Source organism: Hoplias malabaricus, chromosome 11, assembly GCF_029633855.1.
Source record: "Hoplias malabaricus isolate fHopMal1 chromosome 11, fHopMal1.hap1, whole genome shotgun sequence".
Taxonomy (NCBI): Eukaryota; Metazoa; Chordata; class Actinopteri; order Characiformes; family Erythrinidae; genus Hoplias; species Hoplias malabaricus.
In genome coordinates, this window is record NC_089810.1 from 25,207,753 (window position 1) to 25,233,468 (window position 25,716).

General features: G+C 40.5%; 1 protein-coding gene across 7 annotated transcripts in view; it reads left to right on the plus strand.

Annotated features, from left to right (window-relative positions):
- Positions 1 to 828: 828 nt before the first annotated feature.
- Positions 829 to 25,716, plus strand: part of LOC136709683 (transcription initiation factor TFIID subunit 4-like) — a 108,450-nt gene continuing 83,562 nt past the window's right edge. For 6 of the 7 annotated variants that reach the window (XR_010804514.1, XR_010804515.1, XR_010804516.1 and 3 more), the window contains exons 1-8: positions 829 to 2,132; positions 4,867 to 5,075; positions 18,086 to 18,196; positions 18,903 to 19,031; positions 19,480 to 19,602; positions 20,383 to 20,472; positions 21,227 to 21,388; positions 25,282 to 25,360. Coding sequence is in view for 4 of the 7 variants with exons in the window: in XM_066685105.1 (XP_066541202.1) it covers positions 830 to 2,132; positions 4,867 to 5,075; positions 18,086 to 18,196; positions 18,903 to 19,031; positions 19,480 to 19,602; positions 20,383 to 20,472; positions 21,227 to 21,388; positions 25,282 to 25,360 (2,206 nt within the window). In the remaining 3 variants the exon portion in view is untranslated. The remainder of the gene's footprint in view (positions 2,133 to 4,866; positions 5,076 to 18,085; positions 18,197 to 18,902; positions 19,032 to 19,479; positions 19,603 to 20,382; positions 20,473 to 21,226; positions 21,389 to 25,281; positions 25,361 to 25,716) is intronic. The other variant, XM_066685107.1, reaches the window with a different exon arrangement.

The window sequence follows — 25,716 nt, forward strand, 5'->3', positions numbered from 1 at the left end:
TAAAATAAATAAAAGGTATTTAAAAAGGGAAATAAGAAAAAACATAGATGAAAAAAATTAGCTTAAGTTAGTAACTTACCAAATCTACCACACAACCCAAGTGCAGAAAATTTAGGGTGCATATAAACAGCACATGTATATATTTATACAAAAAGTAAACAAAAAACTAACAAACAAAAAAGTAAACAAGAAAACAGATATTATTTCATGTTTATGAGACGCTTATGTCATAATTACGTCTTATGTCTTAAGATGTATCTCGTAATTACGACATAATAGCTTATGTTGTTTTTACGTTATTATACATTATCTCATAATGAGATGCTATCTCTTAACAAGATGCTCATCTCATAATTATGACATAAGATCTTGTAATAATGACATTAGTATTTTTTATGTGTGGCAGCTACATAGTTACGTTCTATACACAGACTATACCCTGATTATTAACAGATTATTTACAGATTATACACATATAATACATGCATTATCCATAGATTACACACAAACTATTCAGATTGTACGTAGATACACGCATATTTCCTACATTCTACACAGAGTATATGTGAAGAGGTTTAGACCCGACTATAGACTCCAGGGTACAGTAGTCTACTCAGGCAGTCTGTGTATAGTCTGTGTATAATATTTAAAAATGGGAAGTAAGTTTACAGTAAAAAAATCCCCGTTGGAGGAAAAGCAAAAAAAAAAAAAAAAAAAAAAATGGAGGTGTCCGTGACGTCATTGGTCCGTTCCCACAATGCCCTGGTAACACGCGTGCGCAGTGCGTCAGCTGGCGCTCGAGCTCACAGCACAGCGATCTGCATCAAAGATGGCGGGTTCCTCCGACCCTCTGGAAGACATGCTGTTCTCGGAGGTGGACGAGAAAGCCGTCAGTGATCTGGTGGGCTCGCTGGAGTCGCAGCTCGGCGGCGCGGCGTCGGGAGCTGCCGCCACGGCGTCAGGGGCCGCTACGACCGCGGTGGTGCGCGCAGCAGCAGCAGTAGGAGGAGGAGGCGCGAACCACCGTTTAGCGCGAGCTTTGCCTGCGCGAGGGGGCAACAACAACAACATCAACATCATCATCAGCAGCAGCAACACATCCGAACAACAACAACAACTACAACAGCAGCAGCCGTCGCCGCGCAAAGTCCTTACGGCTCAGGACTCCGACAGCAGCGCGAGCGCCTCCCGACCCCATGGAACGAGCGCGGGCGCCAGCTCAAGCAGCAGCACCCCAACCGAGGGTCTCGTGGAGCTAACGGCAACTTCTGCGCTCAGCAGTGTCGGGAACAAAGCGGCAAACTCGCGGGAGTACGACACGCGCAGACGGCAGCCGCACGGGACACTGGGCGCCTCTTTGCGCACGAGGCGCTCTGCAGCTCAGAGTGTGAACGGCGAAGGCGGCACGAGCTCACCGGCGAAGAGCAACAACAAGAGCACCACTGCTACAACAACTACTTCAACTACTGGTGCTACCGACTCCGTCACAACGGCGTCCTCACACGCGGGAACGACACAAGGGACCTCACCGGTAACGGCTACAGTAACGACAACTACGACCAACATGACACAAACCACTACGACCAGCAGCACCACGACTGCGACCGCAACGACGTTCTCCGTGACCGGCACAGGCGCGCTAGACCGCGGGACACCTACAATCGCGCTCCACCGGCTACCGAACCACGTCGTCGCGAGCCTCTCGCAGAACCGCAGCGGCACCACGGTGTCCGCGCTCGTGCAGCAGGGCGCGCTCGGACCTGCTACGACGACGCACGTCAACTACAACAGTCCGGAGAAAAGCCCGAGCGGATCAAAAGCTGAGACAGTCGTCACCACTGCTACTGTCACCGGAACAACTACTGTAACCGCAACAGTAGCCGTTACCGTAGCCGTCACGAGCCAAAGCCCGGTTCCGAGCTCTTGTGCAGCCGTTAACACCATCACCACCGCCGTCACCACCGCCGCCGCCTCCGTGAGGCTGACGCCTCTCGCGACACCGCCCCAGGCACCGCAGGCTCGTGCCCCGCTCGCTGCGCCGCAAAGGATCGTGGCCCCACAGCTGATCGTCAGAGCACCGCAGCAGCAGCAGGCGACCATCCAGTTGCCGCCGGGATTCACCATCCCGCCCGGTGAGAGAGAGGGAGTTTAAAACTCCCGCTCAAAATACACCACCCTTACATTGCAACTATAAACTACAATGATTTACATTACATACATACAAAAAGTACAGTACACCTACACCATAGCCTATTATAATATATATTAAAATCCACTATATTATACACTGCTTTCAGTAAACTACAACAAATGCATACAGTAAAGTCCACTATAGCCTACTATACTAAACTGTTAAGATACAGTAAACTCTACAGTACAGTAAAGTAGGCTATAATAGTTTACAGTAGTTGAGAAAAGTAGGCTGTAGTGTTTGTGTAGTGCACAGTAATATGTGGTGCAGATTACTGAACTTTATTTTGTAGTGTAGTATTTTAGTTTATTACATAAGGCACTGCAAGTGCACTACATTTTAGGATTTGGTATAGTTTAGTGGAGTTTAATGTAGTGTATAATAGAGGGTACTATAGTAAAAAAGGCTATTACATTAGAGTACAGTAGTATGTGGTGTAGATTATTGAACTTATTGTAGTGTATAGTCTAGTGTTCTCTAGTAGTTAGTTCAGTATACTATAGTGTAAGTTCACTGTGCTATGGTTTGTAGTGTAGTTTAGTGAACAATAATGTACTATCATGTAATGCGTAATACTATTTTACTCTACACTAAAGGATGCTTAACTACTCCACATATTAGTCTACACCAACTCGAGTGCTAAACCTACTAAACTAACACTACAGTGTACACTGCATAATAGGTTGCATTAGAAGGAAAACATTGACACTACACCATATTAAACTACTGACACAAAGGGGAAGTTTTAGTAATTCATTTTTAACATGCAAACTGTTCTGTGAGCTCCCAGAAGCTGAATTCCATTAACTCTACTGAGCAAAGGAACCTTAAAAGACATTCTGCAGCTGTAATGTGCTAATAGTGTACTAATCTGTACAGTAAACAGCCTAAGATTTACTTTAGTGTATGCATTGAATATGCTTTAAGTTCATTCAGTTCACAGAGTGACTTCACACCAGTGGGTTTACTGTTGACTAGAACTAGAAATGAACTATTGGTCACATTTCGGTCACAGTAGCCATATCAATCAGAAATGGCAGTTTTCCTGGAGGAGTTAATGTTGACATCAGGTGTGTTTTCACATATTGTGGTCAGCCTGGCATGTCAGAAACCTGATTTAACAAGCATGCTTTTTTTCTGTGAAGGCAGTCTGAAAATCAGGTTTTGTTGTTTTTTTCCTTCCTCACACTCACATGTTAACAGAGTATGTATACTACACTTTTCTAAAGTCTATATTCTTCTCCTGCTCCTGTGGAAAATGCTCTTGCTCTGTGTCTCTTGCCTGCTGCTCCACTCACCTGTTGCAGAACTGAGATTCCTAGGGAAAGGAAAACACTCTGCATTTGTGAGAGAAAGAATGACTGGATGCTTATCTATCAGTCCTGGGCGATAGAAGTGCTCTGCTGGAGGGTAAAAAAAGTAGTTTAATGTTGTTACTTTACAAGGTTGTTTCAAAAATACACCCCTTGGCCTAAGAAAAGTCACACACTCTAACTAGCGGACTAGCGGATCAGAAACAGCAGTGTCTGTTATTTGTGGACGGATGATTCCACACAGAATACACTCTGCTGTCTGTCTCTGCTGATCTCCATTTTTGTTGATATTTAGTTTACTAAATCATTTGAACACAGCAGCTGACCCATTGTGTGAAAATGACATGATGAATGGACCAATGAAAAGGCTCCAAAATTACATGGAATGACATAATTTTATTTTAACTTCCAAAGTTAATAATGTTCCTTCTCCTGCATTGTTACCTTTTTTGGAGATACATGTTTTTAATTGGACAGCGATGATATGTACAAGATTTAAAAGTAAATTACAACAGAGACACAGCCAATCTAATATTCAGTGTAACTGCATTCCCTTTCGTGTAGCTGAATTATTAACAGAAGTTAATGATTAATTGCTAGTTGTTACTGAATAATAAACCCAGATGCGAGGAACAGAAGCTCTGGATTTTAGCCATTTTCACTCAGTTCTCTTGCTTCTCCTTACTTGTTATCTCCATATTTAATCAGTACTCAAATTTTTCTGTGCTGATTTCTTAGTTTTATTCTATTCTATTTAACCTCATCTCACCTTGCTCTCAAATAAGTGCAGGTCCAGTGCTGTGATTGGACAGACTTAGAGGAGGCAGGACCATTCTAAAATGCCTACACCCTACATAATATGCAGCACAAAATCAGAGCGACACCTTTTATCCCATTTTGTTAGATATAAGCAGGTCACAAAAACTGGATGGTCTTACATCACAGTGCATGAACCAGTAATTTATTCTCAATACGTCCTCTTTAATTATTTGCCTGCAATTCCTGATTGGTATTAAAGTAATTAATTTTGTACCATAAAAATACTGATTTTTATTGTTCATCCCTATGGGCACTTAAGCTAACACATCTGGGCAGTTATCGCACCTGTCTGCGAGTCGTGTGAAGCCTTAATGTATATATACATTATATATAGTATATAATATTTAATATATAATTATAATTCAAAATTCATCTTTCTGCTCTCTAGTCATTTTTGGTAACTGTTGCATAGTATTAAAAATGACAATGGATATTTTATTTTAAAAACCCTCACCCTTTCCACGGTGCAACCAAATAACTTTTAACTGAAGTGTGTATCACTCTCTTAAATACGTTTTCTAAGTGTGTTTGTTTATGTTTTAGGGATGGTTTTGGTCCGGACAGAGCTTGGGCAGCTGGTGATGGTTCCTCAGCAAGCTCTGGCTCAAGCTCAAGCTCAAGCTCAAGCTCAGGTTCAGGCTCAGGCTCAGGCTCAGGCTCAAGCTCAAGCTCAGACTCAAGTTCAGAGTAACCTGGCCCCGCGACCTGCGACCCCAACAACCGGTGCCACCTTCAGAGTCACCACTCCACAGGTACAATCATATTTTACATCTGTTCTTTTATATGGTAAAATAATGGGTGTTGTGTTTTGTTAATATAAGCTGTAAACAGGCCGCAGTTGAATTGTATTCACTCAGTGCTCAGATAAACCAAATAACCTCAACCAGTTCCATATAAAATAATGTTATTAATGAAATATAGCCAGGAACAGTTTCGTTTCACATGTAACGGATGTGCTCCGATTGGGTGTGTACATGTCATAAACCATTAATGTTTGAGTGCCTCAGGGTTATTGTTTGGATTGTCTATCTGAAAATAAGTACTCATCCTCTACAGAGATCAAACATCTGCACACGTTAATACACAGTTATTATGTATTTCTGAATTTAACCTACTGAGGAAAAAATAAATAATTGGGCTTGTGCAGAAGTTGGAGCACATTTTTGATATTTAAATGTTATACCAATCACATGAAATGCTTGCTAAATAGAATATGCCTTTTTTACCTTGAAACATAACAATGACGATATGTTCATGGTCTTGCATATGACAATAGTTTTTTTTACATGTGAATTCAAGGAAACATACAGAGAATTACGGAACATGCCTTTCACACATATAGATTTTCAGTATGAGAAATGCTCTCACTACAGGACATGTTCTGTATACAGTGTGAATGAATTCACAAATGGGCTCATTGAGACATTTCCCAGACATTTTACTAGAGGACGGGCAGGGTAAAGTCTGAGTAATGTCCAGTATAAACAATGTGTACATTTGCATTCACACATACACTGATCAATCAACCATAATGTTATGACCACTTCCTTGTTTGTACAATCACTGTCCGTTCTCTCAAACCTACTATGTGGTGGTCCTGACCATTGAAGAATATGCACAACAAATTCACCAGTGTTAACACCATTAGTGATAACACTGGTGAATTTGCTGTGTATACAGAGCAACAAACGGACTAGTCTGTAATTAGAAAACTACAAAGTTCACCTCTATGGTCAGTGGAACTCAGAGAATGGGAGTTTAGAAACATGGAAGTTGTCATAATCTCATGGTTGATTGGTGTACACCGCTACCAGTTAATGTCCTTAAATGTTCTGGTATATGTGTATGATCAGGTATTCCATGTACTGAATTTTTGCTAATTATGCATATGCGCATAAAAAACCTCAATGGATAAAGGCCAAGAAGTCACAAAAATACCCAAGTATCGCAAAAATGAAAAAATTTTGAATATCGAAATGATGAAATACGAAAAAGGGTGATGGAGAAGGTTTTTCCAAATAATTGATAATGTTCTGGCTGGTTCATTCCTACTGTGCACAGACTGAAACCGTGAGCACCCCCTTGCCTCTTCTCTCCTATCCAGCTTTTGGACCACTCTGTGACTCTGTTTTCATACCACCACCGCATGAACTTCTTATTTTAGTGCATGTGTAGATTATTATACACATATACAGCACTGCCCAAAAGTGGCTGCCATCCAATCCTCACAGAAGTAAAAAGAAGCTCTTGCTGCAACAACAGGGAACTCCCCATTAAGAACCTTAATTTCAGAAATAAAGCTAGTGTCCACAAATGTCTTGAATAGAGTACACATACCTGACTTATACCTGACTCTTGGTGACTGCATTAGAGCATGTAAAACACCCAATTGGTGTGGTCCTGAGGAACTAGAGATTTCCTTCCTTCTTTTAACAGCTGCTTGTAGTCACAGTGACTCATCACTGAACCCAGAAAATGGAAAAATCGTAATTTCACAAGATGAAATTCCACACATGACAGTAACATTCTGATTTTCAATGTGAAACAAATAGTCACAATGTTTTCACTTGTGTAAAACATAAATAAAAACAGAATACGATGATTTGCAAATCCTTTTCAACCTATACCCAATTGAATACACTACAAAGACAAGATATTTAATGTTCAAACTGATAAACTTTATTGTTTTTTTTTTTTTTTCAAATATTCAATCATTTTGAATATGAGGCGTGCAAAACGTTCCAAAGCTCGGACAGGGGCAACAAAAGATTGGGAAAGTTGAGGAATGCTCAAAAAAAACCATTGTCATTGAACACAGTTTGTCACTCAATCTACAAGTGCAAGTTAAAACTCTACCATGCAAAGCGAAAGCCGTATATCAACAACACCCAGAAACGCCACCAGCTTCTCTGAACCCGAGCTCATCTTAGATGGACTGACACAAAGTGGAAAAATGTCCTGTGGTCTGACAAATCCACATTTCAAATTGTTTTTGGAAATCAGGGACGTCGTGTCCTGTGAGCCAAAGAGGAAAAGGACTGTCCAGATTGTTATCAGTGCAAAGTTAAAAAGCCAGCATCTCTGTTGGTATGGGGGTGTGTTAGTGCCTATGGCATGGGTAACGTGCACATCTGTGAAAGCACCGTTAATAATGAAAGGTACATATAGGTTTTGGAGCAACATATGCTGCCATCCAAGCAACGTCTTTTCCAGGGATGGCCTGCCTGCAGTACAGACCTGTCTCCCATTGAAAATGTATAGCGCATTATGAAGCACAAAATACGACAATGGAGACCCTGGACTGTTGAGCAACTGAAGTTGTACATCAGACAAGATTTGGAAAGAATTCCACCTACAAAGCTTCAACAATTAGTGTCCTCAGTTCCCAAACGCTTATTGAGTGTTGTTAAAAGGAAAGGTGATGTAACACATTGGTAAACATGCCCCTGTCCAAGCTATTTTGGAATTGGAATGTGTTGCAGGCCTCAAATAAAAAAAAACTATACACTTTGGATGCGGTGCTTCCTAGACATTTCTTACCTGGAGTTTTCATCAGCAGGAATTAATGAGGCATGACCAAATACTATCTTAATGTGGACAGACTTAATATCTAAGTTAAAAAATCTGCTGTTAAAACAAGATTGCTATAGTTAAGTTGATATTGCAACCCTGGTGAGTGGAGAAAGGATTCGGGCTGCGGGTGGGGGAATACCTTAGAAGGATTTATTATTGACAGGGGTGAGTGAATGTGGGAGAGGGATTTGGGACTGCTGGATGGGGGTGGGGGTTGGTGGGGGGAGTATGGAGGTTATGGGAGAAAAAAGAAGGATGGGCGAGGTGAATGTTCATAATTAAAAGGTAATTGTAATATGTTGGTTGATAATTCTGCAATAAAAAAATTAATGACAAAAAAAATAGACAATAACGTTTATCCGTTTGAACATTAAATATCTTGTCTTTTTAGTGTATTTAATTGAACACACACACACACACATACATACACACACACACACATATATATATATACACAGTCAAGCCCAAAATTATTCATACCCCTGGCAAATTTTGACTTAAATTTACTTTTATTCAACCAGCAATTTTATTTTTGACTGGAAACGACACAGGCATCTCCCAGGAGATAATACGATGATGTACAAGAGGCATCATTGTGGAAAAAATATTTCTCAGCTTTTATTCACATTTGAACAAAAATGGCATGTCCAAAATTATTCATACCCTTCTCAATAATTAATAGAAAAGCTTTTATTGGCTATTACAGCAATCAAACGCTTCCTGTAATTGCTGACCAGTTTTTTGCATGTCTCCACTGGTATTTTTGCCCATTGATCTTTGGCAATGAGCTCCAACTCTTTGAGGTTGGAGGGTATCCTTGCCATCACCCTGATCTTTAGCTCCCTCCACAGATTCTCAATTAGATTCAAGTCAGGACTTTGACTGGGCCACTGCAAAACGTTAATGTTTTTGTCTGCTAACCATTTCTTTACCACTTTTGCTGTGTGTTTTGGGTCGTTGTCATGCTGAAATGTCCACTGGTTCCCAAGACCAAGTTTCTCTGCAGACTGCCTGATGTTGTTGTTGAGAATCTTGATGTATTGCTCTTTTTTCATGGTGCCATTTACTGCGATCAAGTTCCCTGGTCCATTGGCTGAAAAACACCCCCAACACATTAGGTTCTCACCACCATGTTTGACAGTGGGGATGGTGTTCTTAAGGTTGAAGGCTTCTCCTTTTTTACACCAAATGAAGGACACATCATTGTGGCCAAACAATTCAATTTTTGTTTCATCTGACTATAAAACAGAAGACCAGAAGTCTTCTTCTTTGTCCAGATGAGCATTTGCAAAGGTCAAGCGGGGTTTTGTGTGCCTTTTCTGGAGAAGTGGTGTCCTCCTTGGTCTGCGTCTGTGGGACCCGGCAGTGTGCAGTGTCCGTTGGACTGTCTGCCTTGTGATGTTGCCACCAGCAGAGCCCAGATTCACCAAGATGGCCTTGGTGGTGATCCTTGGATATTTTTTCACCTCTTTCACTATCCTCCTGGCTAGCACAGGTGCCACTTTTGGCTTCTGACCACATCTTCTGAGATTGTCCACAGTGCGGAACTTCTTGTATTTTTTAATAATAGTTTGCACTGTAGCCACTGGAACTTGAAAACATTTTGATTGTGAGCGGCCACAATGCACAGCCTCTCTCTCTCTCTCTCTCTCTCTCTCTCTCTCTCTCTCTCTCATATATATATATATATATATATATATATATATATATATATATATATATATATATATATATATCCATCACAGTGTCTAGCGGGCAGTTGGGCATTAGGTGCTTTCCTCAAGGACACGTTAGCCATGTATTTTCAGAGAAGAGGAAGCTCTGCCCAAGCCTGTGATGTTTCAGTCCCAAAACCACTTCCCAAAGCTTTAGGCCAAGGCTGCCCCACTGAACCCTGCCTAGACAGAGTAATTAATTATCTACTATGTTATTGATTAGTAGCTATATGGGTTAAAACAGCACAAAATCTGGGCATATTTAATTATATTTAATCGTGTGTAATAATAGAACTTCAGCTGCTCTGTGGCTCAGTATATCTCCAGATTAAGTCCCTGTGTTGTTGGAACAACATACTGTTGTTGCAGTGGGGTGTTTAAACTTTAGGATAAGGTAGGTTTTTTTCTGTGTGGTTTGATGGAAAGCAGTGCTGTACTCATTTCTCTCCTCGCTGTCCCTTTTTCTCCATCTCTAATTTAATTAACTGTTTAATATTGCATTGAAGTTTTGCTTATCGTCTCTTACCTGTTAGAAGGTACTTAATCCCTGTATTAGCTCTTACAGTTCCTAAGTATAGCCTCGTATTTGATCAACGATGAACCTTTGAGGAGAAAGGCCCTTATTCTGACAGCACTTTGTTAGCTTTGTGGATTAATATGAGAATTTATTAAGAGATTGTTTTACCCAATTATAGCCAGGTGTGAAATTCAATTAAAGAACCTTCACGCAGGTGTTTCCTGGGGCTTGAGCAGATGTATTGATTGATTCAGATTTTAGGGGGTAATGACTCTCATAAACATTAATATTATCTGATATAATTTTACACTGATACGCCGAAGCATTAAAGTGACTTCTTCTAAACACTTCTAAAGTGTTTCTACATTCTCCGTCCATTCTCTCAGTTCCACTGAGCACTTTGATGTTCTGCAGTTACAGACTGGTACATCCATTGCTCTGCATACTTTGCTAACCTTTTTTTTTTACCTTGCCCTCATAGGACCACCACAGAGCAGGTATAATTTGGGTGGTGTCTCATTCTCAGCGCTGCTGTGACACTGACATGGTTTAGAGATTCTGACTATTGAAGAACTGGGTGAAAGGGAGCCATCAATGTATGCAGAGTAACTGACACACTACAGTCAATACAGTAGCACTACAGAGTGCACCTATGTGGTCAGTGGAGCTGATAAAATGGATGATGCGTGTTGAAACGAGGTCATGATCTGTGTATATTTATTTCCGATTTTATTTTTTGTAGCCGTAACAGGTAAATAGTTAAACAGCTGGACATATTTGCTCTATTGTTGACCATGAAAAAAGGATCATGTGTGTATAGCATTACCTCCTTTTGTTTGCTACTGTGTTGTCTTACACTGTATAAAAGGAGCTCCTTTATTGCTACATTTTTTGTTGAATGCACTGAAACACATTCTAAGAGACACATCCAGGATGCATTTACATTGCTATGGAAAAGCCTGATATTGATTTAAACCGTGTGATGATAAGAGGCAACTGAACATTGACGTTGTCTTGTTTATCTTCTTGTTTGTACAAGAAGATACTTTGTAATTGAGAAAAGTAAAAGTCCACAAACTTTGTTCGCTTGTGTTCTTTATGTATGTAAGTAATCAGTGTAATCACATTCATAAGGCAGAGAGTTGTATTACACAACATAAAGAGCTGCTTTTTTTTGCTAAGACATGAATCAACATGATACTTTTTTGAGTCTCCAACTCAACGTTTCTTTGGTTACAGAAGAAATGTTGAAATTAATGTTTTCATTTTCAAAGGCTTAAGCTTGTTTTTGCAAGAAGAGAGGCTGCATCTTTTGTATTCTTTTTGTTCTTTTTTTCTTCTGATCCACAAAGGGTCTTCAATGATCCTTCAAAAACTAGAAGGCTGGATTTTTCTAGTGCTCTTTTAGGTCCCCAGTCAATTTATGACCATAAGGTGGCAGTATTGCACCTTATTTTAATCGAGACACAAATCAGAGGCTTTGGATTCTTTCATCAATATGTCTATATATGAGAACATTTATTAATTCATTCATTCTTTTCATGTTTATTTATTTATCTGAGGGTTAGAAGGCAGGTAATTTAGTGATACATATATAACTTCATATACAGGGTGGGCCATTTATATGGATAAACCTTAATAAAATGGGAATGGTCCAGAGGGAGCATATACAGGGAAAAGAGGATGGGTACCAAGATAGAGCCCTGAGGTACACCACAAGTAAGAGATGCTGGAGAGGAAGAGGAAGACTGTCCTATATTAACAGAAAAAGTTAAATTTTCTAAGTAGGAGGCAAACCACTTCAATGCATGATCCTGGATGCCAACATCACACAACAAGCGATCTAACAGGATGGTGTGGTCAACTGTGTCAAAGGCTGCGCTTAGGTCCAGGAGAATTAAAACAACACACTTTCCTGAATCAACAGCTAAGAGTATGTCATTTAATACTTTAAGAAGAGCAGACTTTGTACTATGGTGTGCTCTAAAACATGACTGAAATGTGTCTGAGATGTTATGTTTGTCTGAAAAAGAAGAAAGTTGATGAAAGACAAACTTTTCCAAGACTTTTGACAAGAAAGGTAGCTTAGAGATTGGTCTAAAGTTATTGAGGACTGATGGATCTTTCTCCAAAATCCTAGGTTCCATTATCCTTAGATAGATTTTCCTTTCCAGCACCCTGGCATAGACTTTCCCAGGGAGGCTGAGAAGTGTGATGCCCCCATAACTGGCACACATTCTTTGGTCAGCTTTTTTCAAAATGGGAACCACCCTGGTTTGCCAATCCAAAGGCACTGTTCCCGCAGTCCATGCAATATTGTAGAGGCATGTCAGCCAAGACAACCCCACAGTATCGAGGGCTTTCAGTGACTCTGGGTGGATCTCATCCACTCCTGGGGCTTTGCCACTGGGGAGATTTTTAACTACCTCAGTGATTTTAGCCCAAAAATGGAATCTGACACCCCAGACACTTCTGGCCCTCTCAAGTTAAGGGGTTCCTCAAAGTGCTCCTTCCAATACCCGGCAATACACCCAGTTAAGTTCAGAGTTTCACAATCCTTACTGAGCACAGCTTGAACAGTGTCCCCCCTCCTCCCGCTGAGCTGTCGGAGTGTTTTCAAGAACCTCTTTGAGGCTGCCCAGGAGTCATTCTCCATGGCCTCTCTAAACTTCTCCCACGCTCTGGATTTTGCTTCTGCAACTGCCACAGCTGCAGCCTTTTTCGCCCACCGGTATCCATTCACAGAATTGGGAGTTCCCTGAGCCAGCCAGGATCGAAAAGCCTCCTTCTTCTGCTTGACAGCTTCCTTCACTCCCGGTGTCCTTCAATTAGTCCTTGAGTAGCCACCATAACAGGCACTGACAAGCTTTTGACCACAGCTATATGCAGATGCTTCCACAATGGAAGTCCGCAACAGGGTCCATTCAGACTCCATTCCCCTACCTCCTCCAGAACACGTTCTCTTGGAGGTGAGAGTCCTCTGCCAGCCTTTCCCAGCACACACTCTCTATACGTTAGTGCCTACCAGGGGTACGTTTACAAACACACACACACACACACACACAAATGGTACAGTTAAAGTGCCAGTTTTCAGGGTTTGTTTGAAATTTTTTACTTTTGAGTGAGTCCTGTAGTAATTAAACACTTTAGAGCAGGTGGTAAACAACTGCTATGTGTTTATGTCCTAATCATACCATATCTCATACTTTAAAAAAATGCTCTACAGAAAACAGTTCTACATAGAACACTTGAAGAAACTTTGCATGATTAAAGGTTCCTTTGCATCATGAAAGTGTTCTTCAGGTTGATTAAGTATGTGCTATAGATGTTTCTATAGAGCACCTTGTAGAAAACACTTCTGTATGGCACCATAAACGGTTCCTTTATTGTTACAATTTTGAAATTATAATAATAGAAGTACACTTTTTTGTGCCGTATAGAACCCTTTTCTAAATGTTGCTATATAGAGCCATCTATTGCACATTCTCCATCAATTTGAAGAACACTTTCATGATACAAAGAAACCTTTAATCTTACAAAGGTTCTTCAAGTGTTTAGGGTTCTAAGGCCCATCCTGCTGCCTCACCACAGAGGCCAGTGCAGTGTATAGCTCTTCAGATCTTCAGTGTCCCCCACCTACCAGAGAGTAATTAATATAGCTCTTTATTTGTATTAATGTACTGGTTGTATAATGAGTAGCTTTTTTTTTCATTTTTATAGACCTTGATTGATCCTTTCTGCATCCAATCCCTTCTACCCATTCCCTACTTCAAAAAAGGCCCGTAAATCAGGCTTACTTGCTGCCCCAACTCCTCATCCTAGAGGTGGGGAATAGGAAATAGATGTATTCTGTCCAACAGTTCTGCAGGAAAAGTGATGTGTTTTGTACTTAGTGATGAATGCATTTATAAATCTGTATCTGTTTAAAAGACATGTTGACATTCTTCAGTGAACTGAAGATAAAATTCAATATTCAAATCCATCTTGAACTACTATATTAAAGTTATTACATCCCCAACATACAACTTAAACATGTAATGTCATTATTGTTTCAAGTGGGACAAGATGAGACAGACTATCGCTGGAACATAACACAGCATAACACAGTTTTGAGGGAATGAAAGCTGCTAATCTTTAAGTATTGCTCTCCTGTTCCTTTTATTCAAACTTATCTCTAAGCTTACACAATATATTTCATAATGGTCATTCGTAGTTCAGGTGTATATATAAAAATCATGATGAGGTATTTAAAACGAGGGTTTAAATGATGATTATGTATTAATTCCAGGGTTTTTTAAATACACTTTTCAAACATTTTTATAATTGTTATAAAATTAAATGAAATATAAACATGAATAATAATAATAATAATAATATTTAATTTATGTATAGACTATATTGTTTTTATTTAAAAGTTCAAAACTGCCCTCAGATCTGTATTAAATCTTAGGTAAACTTTATATTACTTTATTTATGATTTGCACATCAGACACAGTAGAATTAGGGTACTGTATAGTGTGTATATGTAGTGTGTCTTCCGTCATCGATGGCGTAGTCACCAGGAACTAAGCTTCTAACCACAGGTCTGAAGCTGTAGTTCCAACTACACAACTCAACGATAGTGTTCTGAATGTTCGGTGGAACAACGATTTTGAGAAACACCTGTGTTGTTTAACGATGGTTCGGACTATTCAAGTTACCAACGCAGCTCACTACCTCCAAAAAGGCCAAATACTCCCTATCAAGGAGTTCCAGAGTGTGTAGAAGTGAGCCAAGCTATATCTAGCTGGTATCTTTCAATGTCAAGCACCAGCTCCAGCTCTTTCCCCCCAGTGAGGTTATGTTCCACGTACCAAGAACCAGTTTCCGCTGACAAGTTCCACGACGCCAGAGGCCCCCTTGCCCCCGCTCTGTGCCCGATGGGCATTGCACCACACCCCTACTCTGGATCTTGTGGGTGGTTGGCCCACATGATGTACGCAGCCTTTTCGGGTTGAGCTTGTCTCCCAGGTAACGTGGGATGCCCGGCCACCAGATGCTCGCCGTCAGACACTAGCCCCAGGCCTGGCTTCAGGGGTAGGTCCTGGTAGCCCCCTCCCAGGCAGGGTGAACTTTACTTCTTTTATGGTGTTCATAAGTTTGCTTCTTGGATCGTGTTTGTCTGGATCTTTACTCCAGACCTGTGCGCCATGGGAGACCCTACTGGGAGCTAACAGCTCCTGACAACATAGCCCTGGAGGTCATTAGACTGCTAAAGCCCTTCTGCCCTGATCCAGGAAGGGAACATATACTTTTATCTTCAAAATGGTAGCCTTAGAAGGAAATACAGCTGTAATTTTCAATGTAAGCTAAGGTACAGAGATTTTATCCTTAGGCATGTGATAATAATAATTGCATTACTGACTAATTATACAATATAGGGACATTGCCTGAGTAATTTTTAATTTTAAAGGGGTGTAATTGCATTATTATGCTTTTATTATTATAATTAAATCAGTGGCAAAATATTGTATTAAAATGACAATTATGCTGTTTATTGTTATTATTTCTGTGACACATTATTTCTGTTGTTATTACTTCTGGCCACAAAATGTGGCTGTTTTGACAGGTCTGTTTATTTTTACCACTTTTTGTTTCTGTGTGTCCACTCAACACAAAGCATTCACACAGTGTAAAGAGCATCAGGCATTTTCGTACATGTATATATTGCTGGGTAATATGAGCGCAAATCAATATCACAATGAATTGTACATTTTACCTCGATTACGATTAATAAAATAATTTTATTTTATTTTTTTAACCCTCATTGTTAAGTGACGAGGCTTGTACTGTAAATGTGCTCCAGTATTAAATATGGGATATTTTTTCTAGTGTTGCTGGGAGCTTTTTCCTCTCGTTTTCTGAGCACTGTTTTTATTTGCTGAGTGTTTGTGCTTTGGTCATTAAAACTCAGCATTTACATTTGTCTTTTTGTTCAGTATCATCTTAATTATAGTCAAATCACAGCATGTCTAAACCACAGATGCTGTGCTTTTCTTTAGTACGAGCTACTTGGTCAGCCTCAGAGTTTAGGTTACTTCCATGTGGCATATTGGGGCAGAATCACGTGACTACAGCTTGGTAGCCTGGTTTTAAAGCGACAGTATATGAACACAAAGTGGGGATATAACAGAATAAAAATAATTGATATAATTGATACAGACAAGATTATGTCGATTTGAAGTTCTGAATGTTGATTTCAAATAATTTTCAATTAATTGACAGCCCTACATGTATATATTCTGCTAAGAAATCCTGGTGTTGTTCACAGTATCCAGGAATGACTTTGTTTTTGGAAATGGTTAAAATTCTGATCAGATATCAGTTAATTTTGTATTATCATGTCACTTGGTGGACTATTCATATACTCTCAAACACCCCCAAAACCAAAAAGCTCTTTGCTTTTGTATGTTAAGATTGGCTCTAATGCACACCATGTATGACTGATTAAGCCACACTGATCCAGGGGAAATCCTGTAATTCTCTGCTCGCACCAACAGGGGTCTCCCTTATCATGGTTTAAAGCTAGGGTCTCCAAAACCACTGCTATTTGAGCAGATTTCTCCAGTCCCATTCCTGTTTAACTGATGATGTGAGTGACATATTTGACCCAACTTAAAGAAAACTGTGCCTACAGACCCTGGGCTTCTATTTTTTTAATCCATTGTTTTTTTTTTTTACAATGTTAGAAACATTGTCATTGTGATGGTACCTTTGCTGTCACTGTGGTGGTACACTCAAGGGTACATTTCTGTGCCTTCATTTAGGAAACATTTTTTTAATATTCTATATTAATTGTAGATTTTAATATTGTGTTGATTTCATGCACCCCATTTCTCCAGGATGTATATTTTGTTTTATTTTAGTTCTATAATAAAAGGTTATACATTTTCACAAAATATTTATCAAAGCACCTATGAGGAAAATAACTGCACTCTAAAAAGGTATTGGTTAAAGGTACATATACACTGTTTGTACCTTTAGTGACCAATAATGTACCTCTATCCTATCTTTTATCTGAGAGTGCACATCCTACAGGAGAATAAAAAAATCAGTGTTGTAAAAAGTCATAAAGTTTCTGTCGTGCGTCTCATATGTTCATTTGTTCACTTTTTCAGATACTGTTGTGAAATATTTAAACCTTTAGTAAGTCTCAAGTCTTAATTTACATTTACATTTACATTTATGCATTTGGCAGATGCTTTTATCCAAAGCGACTTACAAAAGAGGATCTAACATTCAAACTACAGCACAATTTATACAAATTACCTTACATTAAGTGCAGTATGCCAGGAAGTAATAAGTGCATTAAAGAAAGACTTTCAGTGCAAAAGATACTCTCGGAAGGGTTGGGTTTTCAAGGATTTCTTGAATGCGGAGAGGGTTTCTGTTGCTCTGATAGTGCTTGGAAGCTCGTTCCACCAGCGTGGTACCAGAGATGAGAATAGCCTCGACTGACCTGTACGGGGGGTTGGTCGTGTTAGTTGGTGCTCCTTTGAGGAACGGAGAGAGCGGGCACTAACATATGGTTTTAAGAGTCTATTGAGGTAGATGGGAGCAGAACCAGTGAATACTCTGAAGGCCATCATTAGTGATTTAAATTTGATGCGAGCAGCTAAGGGTAGCCAATGCAGCTCAACTAATAGGGGCGTGACATGTGTTCTTTTTGGTTGGTTGAAAACCAGGCGTGCTGCAGCATTCTGGATCATCTGTAGCGGTCTCACAGCACAGGCCGGAAGACCTGTCAGGAGGGCGTTGCAATAGTCTAGACGGGAGATTACTAACGTCTGGACAAGGAGCTGTGTTGCATGTTGAGTTAGATATGATGTCACTTCAGCTCTGGAGGTTTCCATTCTGAACCTTCTGTTTCTTTATTTTCTAAATCATTGTCTGTCTTCTTCCTCTCCTCCTTCTGCAGTCTCCAGTCTCCTCGCCAGTTTCTCGAGCTGGTCCTGTGCTTCAGTCTAAAGTGGCTCAGTCTCCCACCTTGACTCCTGTTCCTCAGATCTCTACTGCTGCTGCCCTCCCTGTAAGCACACCTTCAACCTTTATGCCAGTGGCGTCACACTCATTTCCCAGAGGGACACTGTCATGTTGATTTTAGTGTTTTCCCTCTTCCAGTGCTCCAGGGTGTTCACACTTGGGGACTGTAGATAATTTTCGGGGGGCTAGTCCTTGTTTTCTGTGTTTATGTGAACATGTTTTTGTATAAACAGATCTAAAGCTAAATCTAGAATGTGCTGAAAGAGATTAATTGACTATTCCACTCTGCAGAAATGTCACCCTCCAAAACTGGACTCTGCTTTCCACTTCTCGTGTCCCCACCCGTCTCTTTTTTTCTCATGCTTTCTGTCGTACACACTTTTTTCTTTGTCTTTTTTTCTTTCTTTGCATCCTACACTTTCTCTTCTCCCCTACTCCTCTCTCTTCTGTCTCTTCTCTTAAAACCTTTCCGTCTCTCACTCTTGCGCTATCCATTTGTAAAACACTTGCTTTAGCCTACCTTAGTCTCAGTTAGCAGTTTCTCTCTCTCTCTCTCTCTCTCTCTCACACACACACACACACACACTCACTCACACACATTCCATGTCTGTGTTGGGTTTTGTCATGCCAGGCTGTGGGGGGTATGTGATGTGACAGTGGTGTGGGGCTGCTGTATGTGGCCTTGCTGGAGGCCGAGTGTCAGCTCCTGTTTATCTCTCTCTCTCTCTCTCTCACTCTCACTCTCTCTTCAGAGGGCTGTGGCTGTGACAGCTCCTCAGCAGGTCCCTGCAGCTCTTGGCCCCCAGGGTCCACACAGTCAACCTACTATGGCCCCACCCAGCCCAGCCGGCCCCGCTCCTGGGGCGCCAGTCATCTCCCAGGTCAGTGAGCCCTCCAGGTTTAAACTTCGGTATCTCTCTCTCACTCTCTCACTCTCTCTCTTTCTCTCTCAAACAGACAGACAGACAGACACACACACACACACACACACACACACACACACACACACACACACACACACACACACACAATTTATGCTCACAGCTGTCAGAAAGCTGAGTCTGTCTCTCTCTTTCACACGCACACACACACACACACACACACACATGGGTTACACAGCTGGGAACTGTCCTAAGGATACAAACACACACACACACACACACACACACACACACACACACACGGCCACACCAGTCTACACATAGATGGGTGTGAGCAGGGCTTTTTCCCTGTGGCTGGTAAATTCAAACACACACACACACACACACATTGTGCCAACGTGACCTGGCCTCATCTGAGGCTCACAGCCTTTTCTGTGTTCTTCCTCAGGAAGTGCAGGAGAACGTGAAAAAGTGCAAGAACTTTTTGGCCACTCTAATCAAACTGGCGTCTCATAATTCCCCATCTCCAGAGACTTCCCGGAATGTGAAGGCCCTGGTGCAAGATCTGCTGGTGAGTCCAAAATCATCATCCTAAATGATTTTAGCTGCTTCATTCAGTTGCTTTGGGATTCAAACTGGGACTGTCACAACCACCAAACTCAGTTATAAACATCAGATTAATTGTTCTGTATTCTGCGTTTTGCATTGTGGTCCAAATTATTCTGAAAAGGATTTTCTTAAATCCAGAATATTTAGTATCATAGTGTTAATCTTTAATAAACACAAAACAACATGTCATATTTTCACTTTTTTAAGTATCTATGTATTTTTGGGAAATATTTTGGACTGGTTTTTATTGGATTCTTTTTTCTCAAATTGTTGATCACGTTATAAATAACTAATATAAACTTTTGTGGAAATGTTGCTTGGTTTGTAGTGTTGTGACTCTCACTGTCAGCCTACAGGGGGCAGCATACAACACAGATAGTGAGTGTAGTGGGCATCTTCTCTGGCTCTGGGATTGTTAGAACGGTGAGGTCTGAACAGCTTACATATGGTGAAGGAAAACATGTTAATCGGCTTAATTCACTATTGAAAACATTAATATTGAAAAAATATTAGTCAAAGTTTCTTTGACTGTTTATTGAATGATTATTTTGAAATGGGCATGTTTTCCAGTTCATAAAGTGCAATTTGTTCTTATTGAATTGGAGCAAACAGATTTGCTGATGTGAAAATAATGCCTGGGTGTTTTAGTCTACAGAATAAAATGTTTATGTGTCCCTTTTTATTAACAAGTTTAAAAACACCCTGGACACGTGTCATTCCTTTTCTTTTTGTGTTTTCTCAGGATGCCAAAATTGAGCCGGAGGAATTCACTACCCGGCTGCAGTCAGAGCTAAAGTCGTCACCTCAGCCTTACCTGGTCCCTTTCCTCAAGGTGAGCAACACACACAAACACAAATCATGTTAAAAAAAAAACTAACAGGCTCTAACATGAAAGATATAAATTCTAGCAAAATCCACACCAAGTTTAAATAGTGCATCCTGACCACAAAATTACAGTCTAATATTGTAATGGCCTTGTTATACAATATTCTGTGGCACAGTATTGTATCTCTCACTGTCACTGGTTTCACAAAAATGACTTTTGTTCATGATTTTTAATTCATCAGTGTCCTCTCATTACAGTTCCTCATCAATCATTACAAAGTACACCATACAACAATTGAGAATCCCTGTGAGGTCAGCTAGTCCTTACTATGATGTTCCAATATTTAGTGGAAAACCTAAGATTAGAGGTTGCTACTTCAGCAAAGTGTGACAAACACCCTTTCTCTACCCTTCATTACAAAGGAAACATTGGGTGAGCAGGTGTCTACAAAATTTGACCATCATCAGAAGCTAATGCACAAACACTCACACACACAGAGCATTAGTAGCAGCTCCTCTGGCAAGGGTCCCACTGTAACAGCTAGAAATTACGACCACTTATTTGTGGCCATATGATCTTTAGAAGTGGATTATATTGTGCACTTTTATAAAGTTGTCTGGCATTTTGTTTTGAACAACTTGCTATCTTTGTATATTTGCATTAACTTACCAAACTAGGTAAATATTTTTTTTGTAAACACATAACAAATTATTTATTTTTAAATATTAATTTCTGTGTGTTTGTTTGTGTGTAATTTTAGAAAAGTCTGCCAGCTTTGAGACTGTCTCTGCTGAACAGTCAGCAGTCCCTCACTCAGCCTCTGCAGCAGGTCAAGACCAGCATCGCCCCCCCAACTGCTGCCGGGACGGTCTCCACTGGCAATGCTATCCGACAGCCCAACAGCACTCTGGTACTGCCACAGGTAGATTTTGCATCTCTCTCTTATTCTCTCATAAAAAACATAAAAAAGACATAAAAAATATCAAATACTTATTCCTTTAAACTTCATAAACGAAAAACCTGATGACTGATAAAATCCAGCCAGTGACAGGGGTAGACTTTTACAGGCTATGTCCAGACTTCGTCTCTCAGATTGTTTTTTTCCACGTTTCTTGAACTGGTTCTGTTTCTTATTCTTGGAACCATGGTGCTCTCGAGAAAACTGGCCCTCGTTTACACCAGTGGGGGTGTAGCTCAGAGTCATTGTTTAGAGCTGTGTCAGATCAGAGTGATATATGAAACGTGTCAAACTAAATACAGCGCCATAGAAACAAGCAAACATTGTATGCAACAAGCATGTTGATAATATATTTCCTATTATTTGTTTATATAACACATTGTAAACAACCCCATTCAATTCTACTGTGTGATGAGCTTCATATGAGGCTCTGTCTCTTTTGAGTTTCTTAAGCTTGACACGCCCATGGTCTGTGCTGAACAAAACCTGTTAGATCTATATAAGCTAAAGCATGGCTGGAGATTAGCAGCATGTCAGTGAAGATTAGAACTGTTGATACCTGAACAATATTTCCTGGGGATTATCATACGTAATTATGATCTTCTGACCAACACTGTGACTGCTATTTAAATGGCTTTAGTTTTCCATAAAGCTGAGGGCCTTTATGAATGAGGCTTGCATTTTGCAAGATGCCAGGTGTGAGGTAAATGTGTTTGTGATGTCAGAGCAAACATTGTTTCACTGCTTCTGATTGGCCTGAATCAACAGGAGGATTATGAGCTTTCCAAAATTATAGATTATACATTTCCACATTTAATAATTGTTCATATTATTGGCTAATGAAAATGGCAATATTTATTATAACTGCACTCACTCATTGTGATTCTGATGCCTTGACTTGAGATTTAAAAAAAAATCACCTACCTAAAAAAGTTTCTTCCCAAAAAGGTCATTCATTCATTATCTCTAACCGCTTATCCAATTCAGGGTCACGGTGGGTCCAGAGCCTACCTGGAATCATTGGGCACAAGGCAGGAAATACACCCTGGAGGGGGCGTCAGTCCTTCACAGGGCAACACAGACACACACACACATTCACTCACACCTACGGACACTTTTGAGTCACCAATCCACCTGCAACGTGTGTTTTTGGACTGTGGGAGAAAACCGCAGCACCTGGAGGAAACCCACGCGGACACGGGGAGAACACACCAACTCCTCACAGACAGTCACCCGGAGCGGGAATCGAACCCCCAACCTCCAAGCCCCTGGAGCTGTGTGACTGCGCCACCGTGCCGCACTTACCAAAAAGTTACACATACTAATGTTCAGCACAAACCCAGCAACAATAATGCGAGAGAAGTATGTATGTCATTCATCTGTTTTTTGTGTAAATTAACTTGTGTAACTTAATTGTGTCATAATATGGAGTTTCCAAAAACCTATTTTCAAAGGTGCTAAAATATAGTGAAAAACACATTATGAACATTTATTAAGTTTTCTTTTGAGCTATGAAGTTTGTAGACATGGGTGAACACATTGGTGTTTACAGCTTTTTAAAATGTTTTACAGTTTAAATTCTATATTGTTACAAACATGATGTGGCACTATTTTTCTCAATAACTGTGACTCACACATTGTCTTTTAATGAGAAACACAGGTGTCAAATATAATTACCCGTTAGCTCCTACCTGACCTGATCCCATCAGTGAGACCAAAAGTTTGGACTGAATTGTTTGGTTGTATTGGTGATATTTTAGTTATTTAGTAATGACACAAAACTGCTTTGGAGCAAAAAAGCCATAAATATAAGCTTCAAACTTCACTATAAGCAGAGCTCTGTGCCTCTGCACAATTACAAACATTTACTGTCAGTTTCACAAATTCCGTCACTGGAATATATACTGAAATATACCATAGTGTTAAAACACAGCCATGTGCTTCCTTTTACATGACTAAATGTCAGTCTGTTAAATGACTATGGGTGGGCCATCAAGTGTCACGGTTTGAGTCTCACAGAGAGATGTGCCTCTTGTTACTTATCGTTCTATAACAACAAGCTAAAAATAAATTTCAACCTCCCTATGTTTGAAAAGTAGAGCCTTTAAGGTTTCTTGGGGTATGTTTATTATGTTTCTAGGACAAAAACTCGCGTAAGGGTTTTGGCGCAAGTTCTGATTTTTCCTGCTGACGGGAGCGCCGGCTCAAGAGGGTTAAGTCACAGAAAGGTTCCACAGTTGAATGCAGCTGCCCCTCCTTCTGTGCAGATGCAGAGATGGAAAGATGCTAAGGAGTTGATGCTAAGGATGATTCATAACTTTTTGAGTCATGAAGGGTCCTGGAGCTCTGTAAACTCTTATAGAGCCAGGGGCCGGAGCAGACTGGGTACCAGCAGGCCTTTGTGTGAGTGTGTGTGTGTATGTATGTGTGTATTTGTATTATAGAGGAGCTGTCTAAGTAGGGTCAGCCTAGTGCTAACAGACAGAAGGCTTAAGGGAGCATGTGTGTATGTTTATGGTCTCTCATTGGCATGCTGTCAGGGTAGAGTTTTAAGATAGGTAATGAGGTCATTCATAGGACTGTGTGTGTGTGTGTGTGTGTGTGTGTGGTTTAGCTAAATGTCATGTTGTGGGGACCAAAATCTACACACTCACTCTGTGGGACTTCTCTTTCTTATGGGGACAAAGATTGTGTCCCCATCAATAATTCATACATTAATAATACATTTTAAGGTGAAGATGTGTGTTTAGGTTTGCATAAGGTCTAGATTCAGGGTAGGGTGTAGGTTAGGGATATCACAGGGATGCCAGTGTTGATTTACACAGATTTTAACTTCAATATTTTCTCAGAAAGATCACTTTACTGATAACAGTGCGTTGCTGCAGTGTGGTACAAAAAAGACAAGAGCAAAAAAGTCTAAAAGAATTACAGATGTATTAAAGATTTATTCATTCATTCATCTGTAACTGCTTATGTGTGTTTTTGTACTGTGGGAGGAAACCGGAGCACCCGGAGGAAACCCACACAGACACGGGGAGAATACACCAAACTCCTCACAGACAGTCACCCGGAGTGGGAATCGAACCCACAACCTCCAGGTCCCTGGAGCTGTGTGACTGCGACACTACCTGCTGCACCACCATGCCGCCTGTATTAAAGAATTAGAAAATATATAAAATAAAACACTTACGATTAAAACAACTGAAATGAAATAACACCAACAATAATAATAATTACAATAAAATGGAGATTAAATATATGAGACAATCTACAGTAAGTCACATAAATATTATGCAGGTGGCTGTCTAGATATATAGAATTAAACACTGAGGTGGGCTTCATGGGAGCCGAGGGGTCCCTGGTTAGCAATAGTGCAGCGGGCAATGGAAAACAAGGCAGAGAAATATGCAGGTGTGTGTGTGTGTGTGTGTGTGTGTGAGAGAGAGAGAGAGAGAGAGAGAGAGAGAGAGAGAGCAGGCCAAGACAGATGAGGGCCTCAGGGCCACACTGGGGGCCAAAGAGAGTAGCCCACATTTTTAGTAGTTTATTACTCTCTCTCTCTCTTGCGCTCTCTCTCTCTCTCTCTCTCCCTTGTCTCTTCATTCTCTTAGTTTATCTCTGCTTTGTTCATTATGCATATACACTTTCACTCTCTCAGTTATCTGTCACTTCCTTTTCTATTTCCATTCACTCCTTCCAGCCCTCTCTTATGTTATCCCTTACACATTACTTCTGACTTAACATTATCATCCCTAGTTTGTGTTTTTCTACAATGATCCCTAAATTAAAGGGTCTCTCTCTCTCTCTCTCTCTCTCTCTCTCTCTCTCTCTCTCTCTCTCTCTCTCCCTCTCTGCAGGGTGTTAAGAGGGCAGGTGTAGCAAGTCAAGGGCAGGTACGGATGCCTGTAGTCATCACACAAACGGTGCGACCGACAGGTAAGCAAAAATAAAACCCATGGTATATTTTTGCCCTACGAATTAACAAAGACAAACACACACATACACACACACACACATGCACATGTTAGGAGTGTTCTTGTAGTGGAAAATGTAACGCATGCTTTAGGTGTGGAGCAGAGCCTGTGCAGTGCTTGCAGGAGAAACTCTGGAACATTTCCTGCGCCGTTCTCACATGTGCCGACTCAGACTTTACCCAGAATCTTTACTAGGACGAATGTCATGGGTGGTCTCGTTCACACATACAGATCCCCTTGGTAAACTCTGGAACTGTGCATGTGTGAAAAGGGCAACAAAGTGTATATCTGTATAAACTAAGAGTCAGGCTCGATATT